The sequence below is a fragment of the Chelmon rostratus genome, chromosome 8, assembly GCF_017976325.1.
Source record: "Chelmon rostratus isolate fCheRos1 chromosome 8, fCheRos1.pri, whole genome shotgun sequence".
Classification (NCBI taxonomy): Eukaryota; Metazoa; Chordata; class Actinopteri; order Chaetodontiformes; family Chaetodontidae; genus Chelmon; species Chelmon rostratus.
In genome coordinates this window covers 6,671,414-6,693,344 of record NC_055665.1, presented here as the reverse complement: position 1 = coordinate 6,693,344, position 21,931 = coordinate 6,671,414, and the positions used below count along the sequence as shown (strand labels likewise).

The 21,931-nt window shown below is 41.1% G+C and overlaps 1 protein-coding gene across 1 annotated transcript; it reads right to left on the bottom strand.

Annotated features, from left to right (window-relative positions):
• Nucleotides 1-885: 885 nt before the first annotated feature.
• si:dkey-199f5.8 (beta-1,4-galactosyltransferase 3) lies at nucleotides 886-20,038 on the bottom strand. Its single transcript, XM_041942871.1, has 7 exons — nucleotides 19,908-20,038; nucleotides 10,081-11,487; nucleotides 5,874-6,109; nucleotides 4,898-5,085; nucleotides 4,653-4,775; nucleotides 4,278-4,382; nucleotides 886-4,055 (listed from the first exon to the last, which is right to left on the bottom strand). Exons 2-7 carry the CDS (start codon nucleotides 10,352-10,354, stop codon nucleotides 3,797-3,799), a joined length of 1,185 nt encoding a protein of 394 aa, XP_041798805.1. The 5' UTR covers nucleotides 10,355-11,487; nucleotides 19,908-20,038; the 3' UTR covers nucleotides 886-3,796.
• Between the last annotated feature and the right edge of the window lie 1,893 nt (nucleotides 20,039-21,931).

Genomic DNA, 21,931 nt, shown 5'->3' with positions numbered 1-21,931 from the left:
TGACTCAGCGTTTCATCCTGTCACTGTGTTTCATGACAGGAGTGGACTGTAATGGATGGCTGTGGCCATGTTTAGTCATTACGAAGCTCTCTGGCACTCACATGTGGTGACACGGTGCCCTCTACTGGATTTATGGATAAATTGCACTGATTTCTGACTTTGCTAAATAATTGTTCTCATTTGAATAGAGCTGTATTGTTTTTGTTAACCAAACTTCAAGGGACTTTCCTGAGAACGTTGCATGTTGGTATTAGCATTTTTAATTATGGGGGAATAACAGTGCCTTAAATAAGTCACAGTTGTGAGACATATTGCCTTTTAAAATTGAGATCTAGGAATAATGAAGCAGCACAATATCATCTACAAATATTGATGATCAAATAATCCCTTATAAAATGATTTACTGATTTTATTTTTCCCTGAGATTATCAGTCCTTGATTGTGTACACTTAGTATCCACTTTATTATTACACCTGTATAACGTGATCCAATACAGCCGCTCTGTCATAAAGACTGCTTTTATGATGCTCATGTTTTGAGGTGCTAATTCAATAATATATGAGGTAATAGTGTTGGTGTTGCACTGGATTGCACAATATTGAGAGATATCCCAAACATTCCACCCTCCTCATGCTCATAACCAGTGTAGATTGTACAGGTGTACCTAATAAAGTGGCCGCTTTGTGTATTTTCGATGCCCTCCACCATTGCTTCTAAATTCATTCCCATTCTGCCACAGGTGTGGTTTCTGAATGACAGCACCGATTTGAAAAAGATATTGTGTACTTAAATGAATATTCCTTTGTATTTTTGTTTTTTATATTTATTTGTATTTACTTCACTTGGACTTGGCATGTACTGTGTGTATTGGGATGGACATATGCTTCTGGCCAATTTTTCACTTTGAAGATACAAAACAACAAATAACAAAAGAAAAAGAAAAAAAAGTGGCAGCATCTCTTTTGAATAATCAGTTTATTAATGAATTTAAGGCCACTCTGGACTGTGCAGAATTCATAAAGAGAGCAGAAATAACTCACAAAGTCACATCGCCCTTGGTTGCTTCAGTACTACCCTGTGATGACTGGTTGCTATTGCTGCTGAGCTTATCCACATCGAAACAGAATCAAATCAAACATAGAGTAGCTTAAGAAAAACCCAAAACATCGGGTCAAGAGTTACACGGTAAATGACGGAGACTGTGCATTGTGACTTTGGGAATATAAGCTTGTACACAACAGTGAGGAGCACTCCACAATGCAGATGGAAACTTGCATTTAAAGTCACAGTAAGACAGTTTCCAGTTCACGACACAGACACTTCGGCATGCTTCAGATTTTCTAGATGGGCACTGATATGTATCATCTCCATGTTGTGCTCAGTACATTCTGATCTTTCTGATGCCATGCAGATAGCCTTGATATAAAGATGCTATTTGTGACCAAGTGTTGAAATACTAGTATTATGTGTGTGTGTGTTGCTAAGGCCATAGGAGTTGAATATGAATTCACATAGTCATCTATTTAGGAAATCACAGGCAACCACTTTCAGAGCTCGTCTCGTCCACTTCAGCAGACAAATACCACAATGACAGGAAGATAAAGACAAGGTCCAGTACGGGGAAAAAAAAGAAATCATAAAGCATCCTCATCCCTTGACTAAAACAACAGTTTTTTCATCTGCTGTGCGTACTAAATACATGCTGAGAGATTTTTTTTTTTAACTCAGAACTGAAAGAGGTTACAAATATTGAATGGAAGAAATGACATGCCTGTCCATGAAGATAGAATAATACAGTGTTATAGAAACCACTCACGAGATATGGAGTATACTGTACATACACACACATTTTTTATCCACTATCACAGCTTTCCGTGCAGTCGTCTTTGGTTTCAGCCTTGTTCACCTGCCAGAGCAGCCACACTCACTGCGTAAAGGGACTACTTTTTTTTATTTTTCCTCGCGAAAACAATCAAATCTGTCAGAGTGGAGAGAAGTGAAAAGGGTGGAGAGTCGACATGCAGCGTATGGGCACCAGTGGAAAGGATATGGCATCTGTCTCCATGTGATCACTTCTTAAAGAACATTGCAGGCAAACTGGGTCGATGTTGAAGTCACAGACGGCGTTTAGACCAAGTGACTAATTGTTTTTTATGAGTTTGAAAGAAAAAAAAAAAAAAAAAAGGGAGAAAGAAAAACAGCTTGTTTCCTTCCTGGCGAGTCAGCATATAACTTGCAAATATTGCTAAAGATATTAAACATACCTCCAGTTTTTGGTTCAATTTCACAAAATGACACACTGTTGGTGTTGGATGAAAACCTCATGTCATCGATATGGAAATGATGATTTTGTGGGGCTTTAAAAGCAGAATTTTCTCAAAACAAACAAAGGACAAGAGAATCTGTCTACTGAAGAAAAAAAACATGCAAAATCACAATGTTATCTTGTGATAACAGCAAAACAACCTTCATTGCCCATCAACAGCAATCAGAGATGTGTCATCTCGTACTTTGGGCTCAAGATACTGAACTAACTTGTTTGTCTACAGGGATTAGTTCAGTCACTATTACTAATCTCTACCCCTGTGCTAATCTACTGATGCTGCAGGTGACTTTCTATGATTTGTATAGATTAAAGGACACATGATGGGCAAAAGATTAAAAAGACATCTTGAGGGAAGCATTTACATAATGGGTGATATAGCACACCGTACATAATCAACATATATTGTATATATGTATTTAAAAAAAAAAAAAAAGACAGACTCCCTTTTGATGTGAATCACAAGCTCATCTGAAAGCAGAGGACCAATCACCATCACCAACAACTGCTCTATTTGATCAATGCAAATACACACACGCCAAAAACAAACAAAAAAAAAAATATTGGATATGCCTAAATTTGAAAGGGTGAGCTGAATGCATCAGCTAAGATAAACACAGATACACAGAGGAGCTGTAGCTTGGCCTACGATGTTTTCACTGTTTCAGTCACACTGGTAGTTCCACTGAACTCAACAAGAGGCAAAATTATGTGTACGGCATCCAAAACTCTGAAAACATTTGAGAGATTCAGTCTATCTTTTGATACACAAACCAAATGGATATAGATCAGCATCTCTGTGTAGGAACCCCTTCTGAAGAAGATCCCAGATATAGACAGACAGATAGGATACATGCACTGTTATGTCAGAAGCGGTAATAATTGTAACAGTAGCACACAAGTTTGTCAAATTTCTTCACTCAGTACTCACTTAGCAGCTTCACACACTAAAATGGAAACAAAACCCATCACTTTCACTCATGTATTCATTGGCTTTGAGACAAAAAAAAAAAAAAAAAAAATCAGACTCTGTCGCGGCACAGTGTGACTGCTGGAAATTGCAGCTACTGTTCCATTTAACCCCATATTCTAAATAATGTAAGGTACAAGTGAAAAGAAAGAAACATGATTCTAAGGCATCACAAGGTTTAACCAGCGACCTCAGCGCTGTAGATATATAAACTCATAGAGTCCAACTCTAACCCTTCACTCTTCAGCTTGGCTCCCTTGGAAGAATAATCAGTAATGTCACAGGAATCGGGACAAAAAGCCGTCACCTAAGGGTTGAGAAATTCAAATCTATTGTTTTTTCAACAAATCAGTCGTTTTATCACCCAAATGACTACGGCCAATGTCTGCAGGCAGTGTGATGTTGATTCTACACAAAGTCATTCCTCCACAGCAAAAAACTCCAGGCCATTGAGGAGAAGAGCCATCCCCCGAAGCTATGGCAGAGTGAAACATGAGGGTAGACTATTTCTCTGAGTGGCCCTCTTTGAGTATGGCAGGGGTCTTGGCTGGGGTTTCGACGGGTGATTTGGCTGCAGGTTTGCTTGCAGCTTTGGCAGGTGGGGGTGGTGTTGGGGAAGGCGGATGTAGGCCAGCCTCAGTGCCGATGTTGACAGTGATGTTGGTGTAGAGGGGCAGGTATTGCCGAGAGATTGTCTCATATTCGACTGTGTTCATCCCGTCCAGCTTCCAGGTCTGACGTGTCTTGGCCAGCATGTTGAACCTTTAAATGGAGAACAAAGACAGAGCAGTGAATACTGAAGGCTACAGAGCTTTACATCCTACCTGCACAGTTAAAATACAGCTAACACTATCGTTTCTGTGGTTTCTATTTTGACGTGTGTGGTTAGGTTGCCCTTAATGTCACATTCCAGTCTGCATGCTAAATTCAGATCTGCTACAAACTTTCCACATGCAACAAACTGCATCTATTTGCTTACTGTACCTCTTTGGATTCACATCATTGCCTTTGTCCAGTTTGTGTTTAATCATCTTGTAACGGCCAACCTTCAGTGATGGTCGAGTTATATACATCCCCGCCAGAGTCACTCTGAGAAGTAAAGAACCAAATGTCAGTTTTTCACACGGTGCAACTGGGTTTCACACATCTCCTAATGTGGTTCAAGATGACATGAACCCAAACCATATGTTCTGATTCTGTCCTACAGTACTGTGTAATCAACTGGGGGTTGTTTTTTGTTAGTGTTTAGTATTGATGTCATATCAGAGATCAGGAAAGCTTGGAAACTGAAAATGTCAATGTCTGGCTGGCCACCGATGCTTTATTTCCTTAAAAGCCTTTGGGCTAAACTCTTCTCACCTGACTCCAATATCATCGTCCTCTCCCCCCCAGCCCCAGTAGTTATTGGGAAAGCCGTTCATTTTGAGGTAGTGCAGCGGCGTCATAGCTGACACTCCTCCAAAGTACATCTTGTACGGAAGCCTGGAGAGGATGAAAGACCACGAAAAACACTGGTAAGCATTTCAAATAAATGTGGAACATAAAATGTGCTATGGTCTGTCTGCAAAGAGAAAACCGTTCAAGACAGACTAGAGGGGACATACTTGTAGCCAAACTTGTCCATGGCGATGGCTGCGTGCTTGGGGTTGGAGTCGCAGATGTACGTGTTGCGATCGTCCTCTGGAATAAGGTCCACATCGTGGAAGAAGAGACAATCCCAGTCTTCCTCCTTCATGGCCTCCCGGAAACCCACATTCATCAGCTTGGCCCTGTTAAATGTGTAGTTTCCAGCCTGCAGAGTAACAAGACACTTAATGCCAAAGCAGGCTGTTACACACCAGTCTACAAGTATTTAAACAGAAACTCATTAATCACCTCTAAAGCAAAATCGATCCTGTGATTTTGACTTGTCAGTATGAGGGACTGAGTTTAAAGATTAAATCAACTAACTGACAATGAGCAGCAGACCTTTCTGGTTATCTGAATAAATTAATAATAATAAACATTAATGGATTTCATTACTGGAAAAACTGGAAAATCAAGCTTGAACACATTAAATTGAAGCTGTTATAAACAAATCAGTGCTGCTAAATTGAATTAAAAAAATGAAACAAAATAGCGCAGCATCTGATGCATCATGTATAAACACACTACAGTTATTTTGAGATATCCTATAAGCTGAAGACAAATGGCAAGAGGCAAGAGTCAACAAAATGACTGCGCATAATACAGCTCAAGAGGTGTAAGAGATAAAGTGCTGAGGAGTAAACATGAATGAATTGTCACAAGCAGCTAAGGGGATTAAGTCCTCTAAGCTACTTTAGCATTCTCATCCTCTAACATGGATGTCCTGCGACTGCACACTAGAGGGCACTCTTCACCTGGTCTGACTGTAGTGGTTACCAAAGGAAGGACACGTCCATACAGACCAAATTAACTAGGTGTAGCTGTAACTGAAGTTATCCGACAAAAACATTTCTATGTTTCAGCCAACCTAAAGTAAAATGTTACTTAAATCCCGTCTTCACACAGTGACTCTTCCTATAGTGAAAATATGTGGCTTGGTTGTGCATATTTCACCTGGTGAATGATGTAAATTCCATAGTGGAGCTGTTGCCGCTGCAGAAAAGGATGTAGGTAGTATAGCAGGAACTTAAGGTGGTGTTCTCTGTGTCTGTGGGGGATGATGATGGCTGTTCGGTGCCTCGCCTCACAGTCAGGCGGCCTGTAGCGTCCTCCGCGCACCACCAGTGGATTTTTCCTCTGAACCTCTGCTAGAGTGAGCCCTGATGGAAAGCTGACGTGGATCGGCCCACCTGTGAGCACAGATTGGTCTGCTGTCATCACCAGTAGGAAACAAGATAGGTTTGATGGAGTGAAGGCAAATAATCTGGTTCGAGTATGAGAGCCTGTGATTTGAATATGCTGTTGTAGTTTAAAGTGACCTTTTTCTGAAGCGGACATGCTGAACTCAACTTCTGAAGCTGAATGTGTTAATAAATATGCCATTACATGTTCTGACACTTGTTCCTTGTTTAAAATTGGCGAGCACAGTATATTTGAGTTTGGAAAAAGAGTCAATAATTTCTCTACATGCCTCCTGCTGGTCTCACAGTAAGCACTGATGAAGTGATGGGCAGTTGTGATGTAGCTTTTGTTTGTGAGCAGCGCTGCAGTCGGTGGGCAGAGCTAGCTAGCTTGACTTTTGGGTCATCCTTCTTTTCCTCAAAGTGTTTTTCAGTGGGTTTAGTCTCAGCGTCTTTCAATGGCAATCAGTACTTGGGCTTGAGGTAGTGCACTAGCTTTTTGAATCCCTCTCTCTCTACCACACTGACTGGCAGCGTATCGGTCGCAGTCATTCGGCTCACCAACTTGGTGATGGCCTTGGACTGGCACTAATCACACTTTCTCCAACTGGCTAGCAGCGCCATGATCTTTGGCTGCGAGCCATCCTCAGACATGGCAGGCGAGTGCTTGTTCTTAATGTGGTACAGCACAGTGCTGGTACTGCTACTAAAATGAAGAGTAGCATCACACAATTTATGATTGTTGCCTTTCTGGAGTGACTGTTCCCAAACAGAGCTTAGTTAAGCACACAGTTGTTAACCTCACAGGCTTTTCACACTGCAGTTTGCCCAGGCTACATGAAGCCATCAGCGTAGTGTGTGTATATGTGTACGCAAATTACCCAGCATGTGTAGGTGATTAGAACTATTCTCTGTGGTTAACCAATTAATGGTTAACCGCTGACATCCCAAATATTGATAGTGATCAAAGTACAAGCCTGTTAGTAACTGCTTCTGGTCTGCAGTTGTACAAGGTAAATATGGCTTACCCACTCCATGCTTACAGTGCATGACTAGTCACAGTATGTTGTCAAAAAATGACAGTTTACATTCTACAAAGAGCTCAGATTTTTTGCCCCCCCAAGCACTAACTGAGAATGTGAAAACAAGGTGCATGTCAATTACTACCCTATCTAGCTAACCTATTATGATGTACATGAGTGTAATACTAAGTAAGGCAAGAGGACCCAACATTTACAGAATACAACTTAATACACATTTCATTATCATACTGGCCAAAGGATGAAAATATGATGGAAAACCAGTCGGGGCAATCTAGCCTATAATTAGTTATTGTTGAGGTGTTACCACATTTCTCATTCCTCCCGGCAAGAAAAAACCATAATTCCTAATGCCAAAATTAATTAACTGAATGTGACTTGGACCCTGATATAAAGCAGATAAAAGATGGATTGATTTCTTATTAAAAATTATTAGTCAATTTAAGTTTTTGCTGAGATTGACACTTGCCCACTATCAGTCTATGAGTGACTAACAGTGACCGTTTGCTACACGCCTGGTAGAGCTGACTGAACATCCAGAAAGAGAAGATTAAAACAGCCTCCCTCAGCACAATCCACTATCGCAACAATCCCACTTTTAGTTTATACATGTATCCCAAAAGCTAAAAATCTGATGAAAAACATTTTTTTAACTGACATTACGGCCTACAGCAGGCAAGAGACCTTTGTTAATTACATTCAAGACTTGTTAATACCGTCTAATCCTCCTTGAGGAAAGTGAAAGATTTTTAAGACTTTTCAAGACTGGCAGACATCCATTCAATTTTATATGATTGAAGATTGAATGTGTTTGCAGTTTGGACTCTTGGTCGGACAGACAGAGAATCTGAAGACGTCACATTCAATGACATTTTAAAGACAAAGTTGTTAACTCAGGAAAAACTTCACAGATTAACAAGTAATATAAATAATTGCTATAGGCAGCTGTTGAGTGTTTTGTCAACGCTGGCCATGTATCATGCCACAGGATTTTATGATGTAGAAATTCCAACGTACGTCCCTGACAAATTGGCTTCGACATTCCAACTGGACCTGTTTGAATTATCCTCGCCCTCTTCTTCTCAAACCAGTTTCAGTGAAATTCCAGGCGCTTCATATTCACTTCCTGCTACCCGACTCAATGTTTAGCAATACCTCAACGACCTTTATCCATTATTATTTCTAGGAAGGCAGTCAATGCCTTGTGGCTCAGCTGTCAGCATGTAGTTTAAAATTACTGTTAGCAATGTGGAAACAAAGATGCAGAGGGCAGAGCCTGGAGAACAGAACACTAAGCCAGCTTTGACAGTGCATCTCAGGTATACTGAACAATGACTGAACAGGATCATATTGTCTAGGTAATGTGTAACTAGTGTGTGGCAAGGACAAAGACAAACAGACTTATATATATAGGGTTTACCCTACCAGTACAACAACTGGGCGCAGCACGTAAGTGTTTTGTCACAGTGCCTTGGCGAATAAAAAGAAAGAAAGAAAAAAAGACGCCGAGAGCTCTCAACCACATTGTGCTGTCATTCATCGTGGCGTTATCTTCTCTGTCCTCACCTGTGTGTGTTTGACCGAGGGCTGGGCTCAGCCACACCCACACACACACACACACTAGAGCAATGAGGCCCCATGGGGACCGTGAATCAGGTGATGTGAAGGTAACATTTAGAGACGCGATATTTCCACCTGCTTTGTCCGCAGTAATTGTTGTTTAACACAGCAGTGCACTTATTCAGCACGAACAAGCTGAAACCAAAGCTGTCTGTAGGTCGTCTAACAGTTTCTTAGTGTGCCACGAATCTTAAGATTTGATAAATTATTGTAAACTCAGCTTCTGGCTGAGACAACAACAGTGAGGTTCCAGAAGGTTTCTGGTCACTTTATGCTGTCTAGCACAGCAGTTTAAAACTGCTGCCAGTCTTAAAACAAGGGGGGCGAGCACTCAAATATTTAGTGCTCTAGTGGCATTTCCATACTGCAATTTGAGCTATTTTTAGATATGTGCTTTCACTTAGGCATGTAAGAATATTTTTCAGGGGGTCAGTGACTTAAGCTTTATTTACTGTACATCCACTGTAAAAAAAAAAAACAAAAACAAAAAAACATCAAAAATCCAAAATATAATAAATAAATAAATAATAAATAATTTGCCAAACTCACACCTAATAACTCTCTATCATTACACAACTTTTCTGCAGGCTAAAAGCTTTGTGCAGTACACCAGAAAAGGCACATGAAGTAACCTACAACAAGCTACCACAAAACAACATCAACGAGCAGAAGTTTATTTTGTGTGACTCTATTCCAAGAAATGTGATGGCCCACCAGCTATCATTACACAAGTGATGGTTTAAACTTCACTGTGTGAAATGGAAATGTTGACAGCTGTATCACTGTGATGCACTTGGCTGCCATTTGAAACATCTTGAAATAAAGGTCACTAAGACTGTGTGAAAATATAATCTCCAACTTCTAATAGCAAAGTAGATGCAGAAAAAAATTGATTTCAGACAATTTTTACAAAAGATGCACTTGAAGCAGAAACAAGTGCTCCAACCAAGTGGTGACTCTATACAACAGCTGATGAACAGCACAACTATTGAACTGGAGACTCACCGAGATCATAAACTTTCAAATATAAGAAATTGGTTTCATAATCCATTGAAATTTGCTCATCAGTTATGACTGTAATAATGTTGGTTTACAAAAGGGAGTTTATTTACAGGGCTGCTATTAGTAACTCAAAATCACAATGAACAGACAAGATGAATGAATGATAGCAATATGTAATTCTGGAAAATTACCACATGAATTTGTTCATCCATCAACACCGAATTTAGAGATTTACATGAATAGAGGAGTGATCTACACTCAGTAATACAGTTTAATCTGATATTATGGAATGACACAGAAGCAGGCAAAAACACTCACCTATAAAAGGGGACGTCTTAGGGCAGTAGGGCATGTCATCTCCATTGCTGTGAGCCTTGGATAGGTGGGAGAGGTTGGCATATACGTCCCCTGCAGTGATACCAGCTGCTGTGTGGTTGCGGCCTGATAGACCAGTGGTGTCTGGCTTGCGGAAGATGCGGATGAAGTAAGAGACCCTCTTCTGGTATCCCTCTCGGGACAACAGTGCCATGACCACCAGCTGGATGCCCAGAAACATGAAAAGGTAGCGCCATTTGGACTGGAAACTGACCATGGCGACGGCTCTGCGTCGTCAAATCAAAAGAGGTCGGGAGGAGGCAGTGCAGAAAGTCACGATCTGGAGCAACCTGACTCTCAGTGATTTAACAATGGGGGTATGTCAGCTCTCCCCAAGCAGAAACAAAATTCAGGAAGGTGATGATTGTCAACTGTGACTTTGATGGATGCTGGTGTTGTGGCTGTTAACACCCACGCAAAAAGTCAAATATACTATGTGCCTTCTATAAAATATGGCAACTCCCACTGAATGTGATAGTTACGATATGTAAACTTACATGCAATAATCTGTGGCAATATGGAAAACAAATATCGAGCTAGATATGCAAAAAAAAAACTTGACAAAAGCAACACAAAAAGGCACTTTTGGTAAGATGTAACTGAAAAAAAACACCAAGGAGAGGAGAAATAGAAAAATATTCTAACCGAAAAAAAAGTCTTGTCTACTTTTCACTATTTCACTGCATCCCTTGCTGCAGGTCACTATGTGGCAAGTATTTCCAAAGATGACTGCTGGTCCAGGATGCGATTGGCGTGGGATGGTAATGCCGGTCCCACATCATGTGGTTTCACCTCCATTGAATTACATCTGTTGCCCCATGAAGCTCATTCTCCTCCGGTCAAATAAATGGCAGCGTTGGTGTCTCTCACTCACTCACTCACTTCTCCTCCCTTTGTGAGCTTTATGCTGCCTTCTGTTCTCCCTCATGTTCTCTTCTGAGGGAGGCCTCTGCAACAATAACAGCCGCCATGACAAAAGGGAGCATATGCAGCCGTATAGGCCCTATACTTTACAGAGGATTACACAGCCTCCATCGACTCACTGCCTGACTGGCTGAAGAGACAGGGGGAGTGGACCATGACCAGTGCTGGAGGAGTGGTCACAGGGCTGCATGTGTGTGTGGGCGACTGTGTGTTTGTTAGGGGGAGGGTTTCGGTGTAGAGTCAGGCTGAGAGAAAAAGAACTGGGGGAGGAGATGATAGAGGAAGAGGAGGGGGGAGAGTTCTGATTCCCACTGCTATTGTCTCATGATGCAATCCACAGCGATGAGGCACCTCAAGCAGCTCACTGGGCTGAGCCACTAGACTCACTGGACGGACAGGTCCAGGACCAATCACTCCAGCACGGCTCTGAAAGACAAAACACAGAAGAGGAGGAGGGACAGTTACGTTGACTGTCACCCTTTGGCTCAAACTGTTGACATCAGCGATTTTGTACTTGCAGCAGAATGTCTTTCACATACAAACAATGACTAATTGTGTGCAGTACAGGCCCAACAAATGGATTGTGTTTGTTTACATGAAGACCCAACAGCACAGTTGGATAGCTTTGACTAATCAAGCTCAGCGTGGGCTTCAGTGCAGATGCCTCCCCAAAGAGGGGCCTGCTGCCCACAGTGGAAGGCAGATGGGAAGCTGTGCACCACCATGTGGATGAAACTTCCTAATTCCAGAGCCAGCAAACTCAGTGCTTCTGTTCCTGTAGTTTGGTGCAAAATTGCGTTTCCCGACCTTGCATAACCCCTACCCCTGCTCTGGTGCTGTCTGCTGCAGTATCCGACACATCCTTAGTCGCAAATCAATTACTGCTTGTTAAAGTAGCCAGCCACAGACCACTAATCCTAATCCCACTGAATGCTATGAGACTGGTGGAAAGACAGAGCGAGAGGGATAGACATAAGATTGTCTAAAAACAAATAGAGCGGCTGCCAACTTCTCACCTAGACATAATACCATTATTGACATTACAAGTTAGGTTTAATTCCCAAAAGTTAAGTTATTTTTTTTTAAGTCTGTTGCATCAAACGAAAGGTCTAAAACTATACAGGACTGCAATGTCTCACAGCTTTGAGTTAAAAACTAATGTCAGCCAGCGACTCATAAAGGCCTCTCTGGGCTGAAACAACTCAAGTTTCCCACACATTTATTTTATATTGTGCTCTGCTAATTCTGAAATTGATGAATGCCAAAAGTGTAGCTGTTTTAATGACCATTTAGTTTGTTCCTACTGAATCATTAGTACATTGTTGACATCTTCAGCCCTTAGCACATGCCATGCTAATTACACCAGGGAAAACAATGCATTATGAGATGGAGTGTGGTTTATATAAGCTTTTAGAAGGCGTGTTTTTGTGTTTGCCTTTTTCTCATTAGTCTGCAGTCAATCCATGTCACACTCAACAAGCTGTTTGTATAGCTGGTTGAGTGTGATATATATACCCCATTTGGAAAGGAAGTAAGACTGAAAAACATAAAGAGACAGCAAAGATGAATATCAGAAAGAAAATGACTGGGGGCGCTGAAAAAAAGGACAACTGCCAAGTGTTTGCTATATTTTCATCACACAAGTGATTAATTACATTTCTAAGACTTGAAAGAAAACTGTTTTTTATGCACCATTTCACGACATGTTAACGACGAGTATTTAAGGAATTACTTTTGCAATGCATTGTAGTTTAATAAAGGGTTGTTTGGACAATAGATTGGACTGAGTCGAGCTGTATCATCACGCTTCATCAGAAAGATGGTGAGTTAAATGGTTTCATGACTGACTGGAAATAATAAAATCTATATAGCAGGGTGCTTAAAACTATGTATTCCTTTAACTGTGACACATATAGACTATTTGATCAACTGCACAGATACACTGATGACATCTGACAAACTCATGCTCGCTGAACTGTAGTGTTGATGTATTTCTGCATTTTGCTTTGACAGCTGACTGAGGATTTTCAGTTGAAGGATAATAAAGGTTTTCTCTAAGGGGATATGTGGATCAAAAGGGAGAGGAAAGCCTCTGCCTGCCACTGCAAATGATTTTCATCTGCATGTGGAACTGTGAGCAGATGGGAGGTTGACCCCTCTCACTTTGCCTGGCCTCTATAATAGCCCCATAGATTATGGATATGATTTATAAAGATCATGCCATAAAGACCCTGGTTAATCCCACAGCAGGGAAATTCAATTCCACCACTCAGAGATGTGATCCAGAACACAAAAACAAGCGACCTGGAAAACAATAATCTTTTTTTTTTTTTTAGTAATGACTAAGACTTACGAAATGGTCACGTAACAAGATCTTCAGGATCACTTGAATAATATAAATGATTAAACCTCTCAGGTTTCAAGGAAAAAACATGGTTGATAAGATCAATGCGGTGTGCAGCCTTGAACTGCTAGATGACTAAGCAGCATGTGTTTGAAAAACCTTGAGGAACTGAATTTGACCAAAATTTCTATAACACGCTCTCCCTATGTTATGCTCTGTTCCAGCATCACATTAATGATGATAATGAGATATACGAATGCCTTTTAAAAAGGGGAGAAATGGTAAGTCTGGCTTGCTTTCGTGCTTGAGGGCCATATTGTGCTTGAGCTGGTTTATACAGTGAGAGAACTTGGCAGCAGGCACCTCCTTCAACAAAACTCAGGCACTGACTTAACACGCATATAAAAGAGACCCAGTGACTAGATTTAGACGAATCTTTCTGTGTTGGCTCAAAGGCTAAGGAAGAAGAGTGAGGCAAAGAGAGAGGAAGGACAATGCAAACTAAGAGGAGCTGGAGGGAGAGAGGGAGAGCAGCCAACAGTCTGGTTACACTGTGTTCTTTTGACTTCATTGTCTCTGCTGCACGGATATCCTTCCTTTCTACATTTAGAATTTAAAAAGAGGCAGGTTTGGCATGACATATCATGCATTCAGCACGCCAACGGAGCTTTTACTGCGCTCTCCTCTTATTTTTTTATTTAACCTCACTGTGCTATGTGCACTTTAAACAGTGATGGCACATAACAGCCTGACAAATGGGACATTTTCTTTTCTGCCCATGGGGCATTAATATTACATATATATGGTATGTCCACATGCATGCTTGCACACACATGAATGAATGCAAGAGAAGCCAAGAGGGCTAGCACAGGGGTTAGAATAAAGAGAAGACAAGAAAATGAAGGGGGGTGGGGGTATAGACGATGGAAGTTATATATTTAGATCATCATCTAGGGACTATAGCGTACGGTCAGCAGTGCAGTTCATATCCTAAAGGGACAGCGTATAACTCATGCACAGCGAATTGACAGCCATAGCAAACCCCAGAGGGAGATGAACGAGCAGCTAGATCACAGTGGGGGTCACCACAGAAGACGTTTACCTAACCAGACATTCCTACTCAGTCTCTATTGGCCCCAACACCTCAGTTACTTTTCTTTTTTCCTTCCCTTTTTCACCTCTCTACCATGGCAGCCCATTCTCTGTGCTAGAACTGATCAGTGGCATTTATGCACAAAACATCACATTTTCAACACCAACAGTCATTTACTACCTATCATGGGTTATTTTATAGTTGGTAGTTATCCGAGCCAGAAATTCCAGGCACAGCTGGTTCGCATCAAATGAGCTCAGTACACAACAGAGATGTGGCCCATTCTCCTTTGAGCCTTTCACGATCACAAATTGGCTGCAACTGCATTCAAAGCAGTGCTTCTGCTAAGTGTTACGACAAGAAAAGTTTTTGCTATTGATTTCTTAAGTACTCAGAGGCAACATGTGTCTTAGCCAGGGCCTGGGAAAAAAAACAACTATAAAGAAAGTACAAATACAGGATAGAAAAGCTTGCAACAAGACCTATACTAAACTGCATAGTCTGGTACAGTCCTTAACCTCTTAACCCCATTGAAGCACATAGCAAGGCTCTGCATTAGAGGATGAAGCTTTCACATCTGCGCAAGTGTGTCATCAGTTCTATATGTGCCAGCCTATCGAGGATGAACAAGTGCTTTGCAGTCTTAAATGTATGACCTTCCTGTAAATCTGCTAAACCCCTACTACTGTGAGTGGGGAGAAAGTCCATCAAATCCCAACAGTTTTTTGCACAAAAATTTACTCTAAGCTTTTATCCAGGGCTACAGCAGAAGACTCCTAAATGCCATAAGAACTTGTTACCTCTCTCTCTTAAGGTCATGTATCTAACTTTGGAAAACAGAAATGAACATTCCCTGGGTCTCTTTTACAGCTGAATAATTTCTCGAAATATTATCAAAACTGCAATACCAAGCAGATATCGAAATTGCAGAAGCTGAAATTTTTGGATAAATATAAAATGTGCCAAACATACCATTACATGAATAAAGCATTGTGGTGCTACAGAGATGCCCCGGCCTACAAACCATATTCTCCAGACATGACAGAACACGCTTGTTTGGTATAGAAGTCAGCCAAAATCACATCATCATATTATTTAAGTATATTTTTCTGTGAAAATTAAATGCCAAGATTGCCATTCCCACTAAAATCATGAGTCATATTGAAAAACAGGTGCCTTTGAAAATTAATGGCCACAATCACAGAACATTTGTTGACATGCTGGAAGTGAAGTGTAGTTATGTTGATTCAGCATTGAATCAAGCAAAAACCACCCACATGCTGTAAGAGTTACTCATATATCCAGTTGCATATACTGCATATTGGGCTCAGACTCAGACAACTGCAGCTGATTTCATTAATGTGCATCTGCTACAAGAGGAAAAGATCTAGTCAATAAAATGAGTTTCATGAATGAAACACAAATCTGTATACTGTGGTAAACTGGAATAATGCCCAGATCTGTAGCTGCTTAAAGAGTGCAGGAAGAGTGGCGGTGGGAATGGGTTGAAACACAAACGTCGAACTGAACAGACTGTAGTCTGAGCAGACTGAATGTCAGGCAGGTAAACTTTAGGCTGTCATAAAACATTGCCTCTAACTTCATAAGAACTCAACTATCAACACATGTAGTGACTCATAGAAAAGGCTAAAATTGGAACTTATTCTAGGTTGTCAGAGTCGGCATATAAACTCTGATACTAGCCAAATAGCAAATTCACAGAGACCTGGCTGTACAAGCTATGTAACATTATCTCCCGGCAAGTTGAACTATTTAAAAAGACACCATTTGATAGAATACAATCAGAGATAACTGATTCTTTCCGTAAGCGAAAGAGATCTTGTCCTGGTGTCAAAGTCCATCATAACACAACAAACAACTAAGTAACTTTTAAATTTGCCACACAAAAATATTGTAAACGTGTTGAAATTCACCATTATTTCTGATCAGGAACTATATGAGCTTGGGAATGAAAGTAAGTCTTCCATTTGCAGCCTTGACCCAGTTCCCTTTATATATCAGGAGAGGACAGTTTTTGTCACGATGGAGTTAACGAATCAAGGAAATACGAGTTACCTTTTGCTGTTGCTCAGGGAAGCGGCCTTATATTATAAACAACAGGTGCCTTCAGAATCATGTTTGGCATTCCATTAGCCTCAGAGCTTAACTGTGGTACAAAGCCTGGAACTGAAAGCATTAATACATTTCCCCACAAGATTTAACCTTGTCCTCTGTGTGCTTTTTTCCTGGCAACCATTCAGCTCTGCAGTCAGTATTGTATCATGCATTCCACAACAACAAAAAGAAAATGATCTGTGTTGTTGAAATAATAAGGGCACAATTAACAATGGGCACAGAAATGGATAGTTAACATGTCAAAGAGGTCATTTAAGCAAACTTGTCATGGTAAGTTTTGTCAGCTGTGTCTCCCTTTACCCAGCCATGCAGCATTAACGGGAACCAATAATTGTTGTGTTATCATTTCCTCATTCCTAAAAACTGAGATACGGCTTAAGAACCCAGACCTTACTTCTTGACTACAGAGTTAAATTCCTCACAATGGACTTTAAGGGACCACTGACTGGGATGCTGTTTGGGGGCTATATTCCACAACTGGACTATGGGATTCCTCAAAACTTTTACAGTGTGGACCTGTGAGTGTAAGCTAATTAACGGGAGTGTTTTAAGTGGCTCAGGAACTGGTGTTTAATACTGTACATAACAAAGAAAGAAACTGATCGGGACAGATGTGATCGGCAGACAGTAAACACCCCTTAAACAACAGCATGATATTTCTTCACAAGGCTGCAAAGACATTAGAGAAATATCCTTTACAGAAGCCACCATCAGTCAAAGTACAACAGACAGTAAAAATGCTACTCAGATTCTGTATACGGACGCAGGCCTTTTCTCTCTAGCACCAACCAAGCAAGACCAGGCAATGAAATAATGTGCAAACATGCCCTGAGAAGAGAGGTGTCTGCATAATAACGCGTGCCAGCGTCCTTGTCATGGCAACCCATCCTGAGCCCTGGCCATTCACCCTGGGTGCAGCTGGTACATGTCTCTATGGCTGTTCCCTCGAGTACGATTCTGCTGGGACTGACTGCTGAGGGGGGGGGGGGCCACATCATCACCCTCCTTCCTCCCACTTTTTCTTCTCATCTTTCTGATGATGGTTGCTTATGTTGTTTCCACAGTGTAGTGTTCGCATCCAGTTTTAACCAACCCACCAGGGACAGTCACTTATCGAATCACAGTCACTCGCAGTGCAAACTTAGCAGTGGCAACCATGGAGATAAGGAAACCCACATGGGGCTAGAAACTCACAACAAAACTGGAGCAACAAGTTGCACAAGAAAGAAGTGAGTTTACACAACATGCCCTGCAACCTCGGACCAAAGGAAAAAATGCAAAGAACTAAGATAGAGGCCAACAGTGACTGCCAACAGTTGTTCCAAGTGAATATCTAATGCAGAAAGATAACAATGAACAACAGCTATGTCAAAAATCATATCAAGAGGGTCTGACATCTAAAACTCATCATTCAGTTTAGAAAGTTAATGTCTAAAGAAGCTGCATTTAAGCTTGAGGTCATATCAACAAAAATCAAATCTTATTTTTAATTCGGGGTCACAATATTAATAATGTGACAAAATTTTCCATCTAAGGACCTCATACAGCCCAATCTAAACTGTAGTAAGTTCTGTCATCTGTCAGGAGAACTCTTTTTTTTCTTTTTTTTTTTACCTAAAACAACATTTCCCTGCAACATATATACAGCAAATATTTAAAACGAAATAGTTTTTAGTCAGCAATTTTAAGGCATAATTTTGGGAAATAGTACCTTGTGACATCCGTTTAAACAATAATACCGTCAGACTACAGAATAAATGACTTGCTCGAAAAAATGGTGACTAATGGAAAAAAAAAAAAACACTGATTGCAGAAAAACTATAACAGGGTTATATTGTCACACCCACCATCAATATCGCAATACTGCCAATGGTCATGTGCATCGGGGGCACCTTTTATTCTCACAAACACAAAGTAAGTAACAGAGAGAGGGAAAGTAGAGATGTCAGAAGTGGAGATTGCACACACTTTGATGGACATACAGCTAACTTAGTAGTTACAGTTTGGTTTTTAAAATAAGTTATAAAAAAAAACAGATTTAGTGATAAAAAGAAATGTATACCACAGAGATGAAGGGTGTTTTCATCTGTAACGAGCCGCAGTCTTCTTCTTAAGGGCAGACAAGATCATCAGTTGCTTAATAAGTGAGAAAGATTGCATGTGCAGTGGGAAAGTTTCCACTAAGACAAAGTGCGTGTGATAAAGTTACACAAAAGGAAATGAGGGCTGGGTGTGCATCACCATGACGGTACGGTGTGCGGGACATCACGACAAATACAACATCCTAGCTGTCAGGAGATTAAATAAAGGAGTAGCCTTTCCGCCTGCCTCTTATTCCTCAAGCAGCACAACGTTGAGGAGTCAATCAATCAATCTAACAGTTCAGAGGGGGAGGGGGCCGCCATGCAGAGCCTTTTGTTCTGCTGAGGAGGGTGTGCATGACAATATAAGCAAATAACAGAAACTATGAAACCTGTTTCAGCCAAGTCAAAGTGACGCAAGCTAGAAAGCAGCATCAAATGGTGCATTCAATAAGCATGTTCAACACTCCCTGTGATCTGTAGTGTCCACTTCGGCCAACTCAAGCCCCTCGCGAGAAGCTGTTAGTTTGCTATTAATAAACCAAGTTGTTGCCGGTTTGCGGTGCTCATTAAACTCATAACAAAAGTTTTTTTTAAGCATCGCCTTTGTGCTTTTAGTAATCACACGGAAACTTGCCAACTCGAGGGCAAGCAAACTTCCGAGTGGTTTGTTAACTAACGGTTAGGTTAGCTAAAAGTTATGCAAGCATTTGGGGAGGACAACATAATTAAGCTCATACTGGCTGGCACGACCTTACACAATGTCGTAGCTAACGCATAGGTAATTTGATTAACAAACTAATGACGCGCACTTAAAGCAAACTGTTTTCGCCACGGTGTGTTTAACCCGCTTATTAACGCTTTTCGTCGCCGTAACGGGTCTGACTTTTAAGTGGAGCTAACACTCCTGTTAACAATCTTTCAACTGTTGTGTGACTGACCGTGAACACTCAAAGCAAGCAAGCACTTTTAAACCCACGGCCCTACAAACTCTGCACTTTGTCCTCACCCAATCTCCAACTGCAGCCTCGCCAGCTGTGACGGTACGGACGAGCCAAGCCGAGCCGAGCTAGCCGCTGCGGGTTAACTGGCGTTAGTTAGCTGGCTAGCTAGCAGCCACACACACACATACAAGACAGCGACACAAACTGGTCCCGCTTTTCAGAATCAGTTAACAGCGTTTCACTCTTACCAGAGAGGCTGCTTGTATTCCTTGACTGGTTAGGTAGCTGCTAGCCGTCGATATACCCAACAAAGCCCTCCTCCTCCGGATTTCCTATTCGTTTTGAAGTTGATGCGTGGACGCTGCGATGTGCGGTCGTGTCGAAGAGCGAATGAGCGGAGTCCGCGAGCAGCACTTCTCCCCCTCCCCTTCGCTGGAAATCCCAAATGACACAATGAAAAGCTCCGGTTTCGCTGTTTTACACTGGAAAACAAATAAAACAGTGTCATCCCTGATTGTTCTAGGAGTAACTACAATATTGGGATAGTATGTATGTAGTGATAGTGGCACTATTTAACTGGCAGCATAACTACCGTATTTAAGGTAACTTTGATGAAACCTCCGCTACAGAAAGCCATAGAAAAACATTTAAAAAGTGGTAGAAGTAACAGTACATGTTACCACATAGCTAAGGGAAGTCTGTAAGTAATATAGAAGTGCTTGAGATTTGGACGTCAATCTAACTTTATAAGTGGATAAAATAAGGTTTTCGTTTGGATTTGTTGGGTGTTAAGACTTAGTTGAAAATGTTTGAAGATCTCAGCCGATCTGGGACCTGAAGGTGAAAACATGATCCGTTTTGACCTGGAAAAAAAAGCCTGAGAAATGAAAAATGAGACAACACCAGGCAGGCCTTTGGCGGTGGTGCCATTCAGCCATGCATTGTGTGTTTTAAGGCCTGTTACACAGAATGTGACCTTTAAGAGGAGAAAGGAAATGAACAAACAAAGCCAATAACTCCAAACTGTCCAAAACTCTGAGCAAACAACAGTTGATTAAGCCTACAGGTTTAACTTTCAGGTCATGCTTCATTCAACACTGGTCTTTGCCTGTTTGTGAATTCTTCATGTCCTGCTCCATGTATATGTTGTTACTCCCTGTTTAAATAAAGCCACATGTTCTAGAACTGCACAATGAAAGAAAATAAATAAAAACAAACATTTCACATTGCATACAGGAGATTACATTTCACACTTCAGGTAAGTAATGATTTACTTTTGATTGATTATTTTGGCTCGTCAAAATGTACTCAGATACTTGCTTTGTTTCAAAGGTGAGTGCCAGTTCGGATGAATAAAAACCAGAAAAACAGCATGCTTAGTTACATGAAAATAACAATCAATGCAAAACTTTATTCGTGGTTGCCAGCATCCTGAATTTGTTCTGTGTTTCTGATGGCACAGAGTTAGCAAAATGGCTGCAGCCCTTTACCAGCTGTTTAATGTTGAGCCCTCTGCAGCTCAAACCAGCATGGGTGCTTTGGTGTCAGCGCTGTGGTGGAGACTCTTCCCTGGACAGGGTTTTGGACAAAACCGCAGGCTGGATGAAATCTTTGCCAGGCTGTCCCATAAGCCAGAACTTGCAGCTCAGCAGCTCTGTCCTTACTATTTTAACCAGGTCATTTATAGCCTTCCCACCAGAGCTCAGGTGAAACACAGGTGGGTACCACCACTGTAATTTCTGCATCAAGCCATATTCATGTGATGACAGCCATGTAGTAGTACTTTTCAGCCTTGTCCCCTGATTTCTTCAGATTCTCTGAATCTCTTGATGACATTATGCACTGTAGACAGTGAAGTCCCCAAATTCGTTGCAAATTTAAGTGGAGAAACATGCCAGCGCAGTCTCTGAGAGTGATGAAGCCCTCCCCAGCTTTATTTTCAGAAAGACCCAGCCTCTCTGGATGCTCTTTTTATACCCAGTCATGTGACTAACCTGTTGCTAGTTAACTGTGAGATGTTCCACCAGCTGTTTTCTTTCAGCATTTTACAACTTGTCTTTTTTTGTTGCCAGTGTCCCAACTTTTTGGAGACGTGTTGCTGACACCAAATTCTAAATGAGGAGGATATAACTGTCAAAAAACAATATTTCCCAGTTTCACATTTGATATGTTGTCTTTGTGCTATTTTCAATTAAACGCAGGGTTTAAGTGTTTTGCAAATCATCACATTCTGTTTGTATTTACCTTCTATGCAGCATCCCAACTTGTTTGA

Coding starts and splice junctions, on each gene's coding strand:
- si:dkey-199f5.8 (XM_041942871.1), bottom strand. CDS start 10,354: ATGGTCAGTTTCCAGTCCAAATGGCGCTACCTTTTCATGTTTCTGGGC. Junction 5,086..5,873: donor GAATTTACATCATTCACCAG/GTGAAATATGCA, acceptor GTTACTCTGCAG/GCTGGAAACTACACATTTAA. Junction 4,776..4,897: donor ATGGACAAGTTTGGCTACAA/GTATGTCCCCTC, acceptor CATCCTCTCCAG/GCTTCCGTACAAGATGTACT.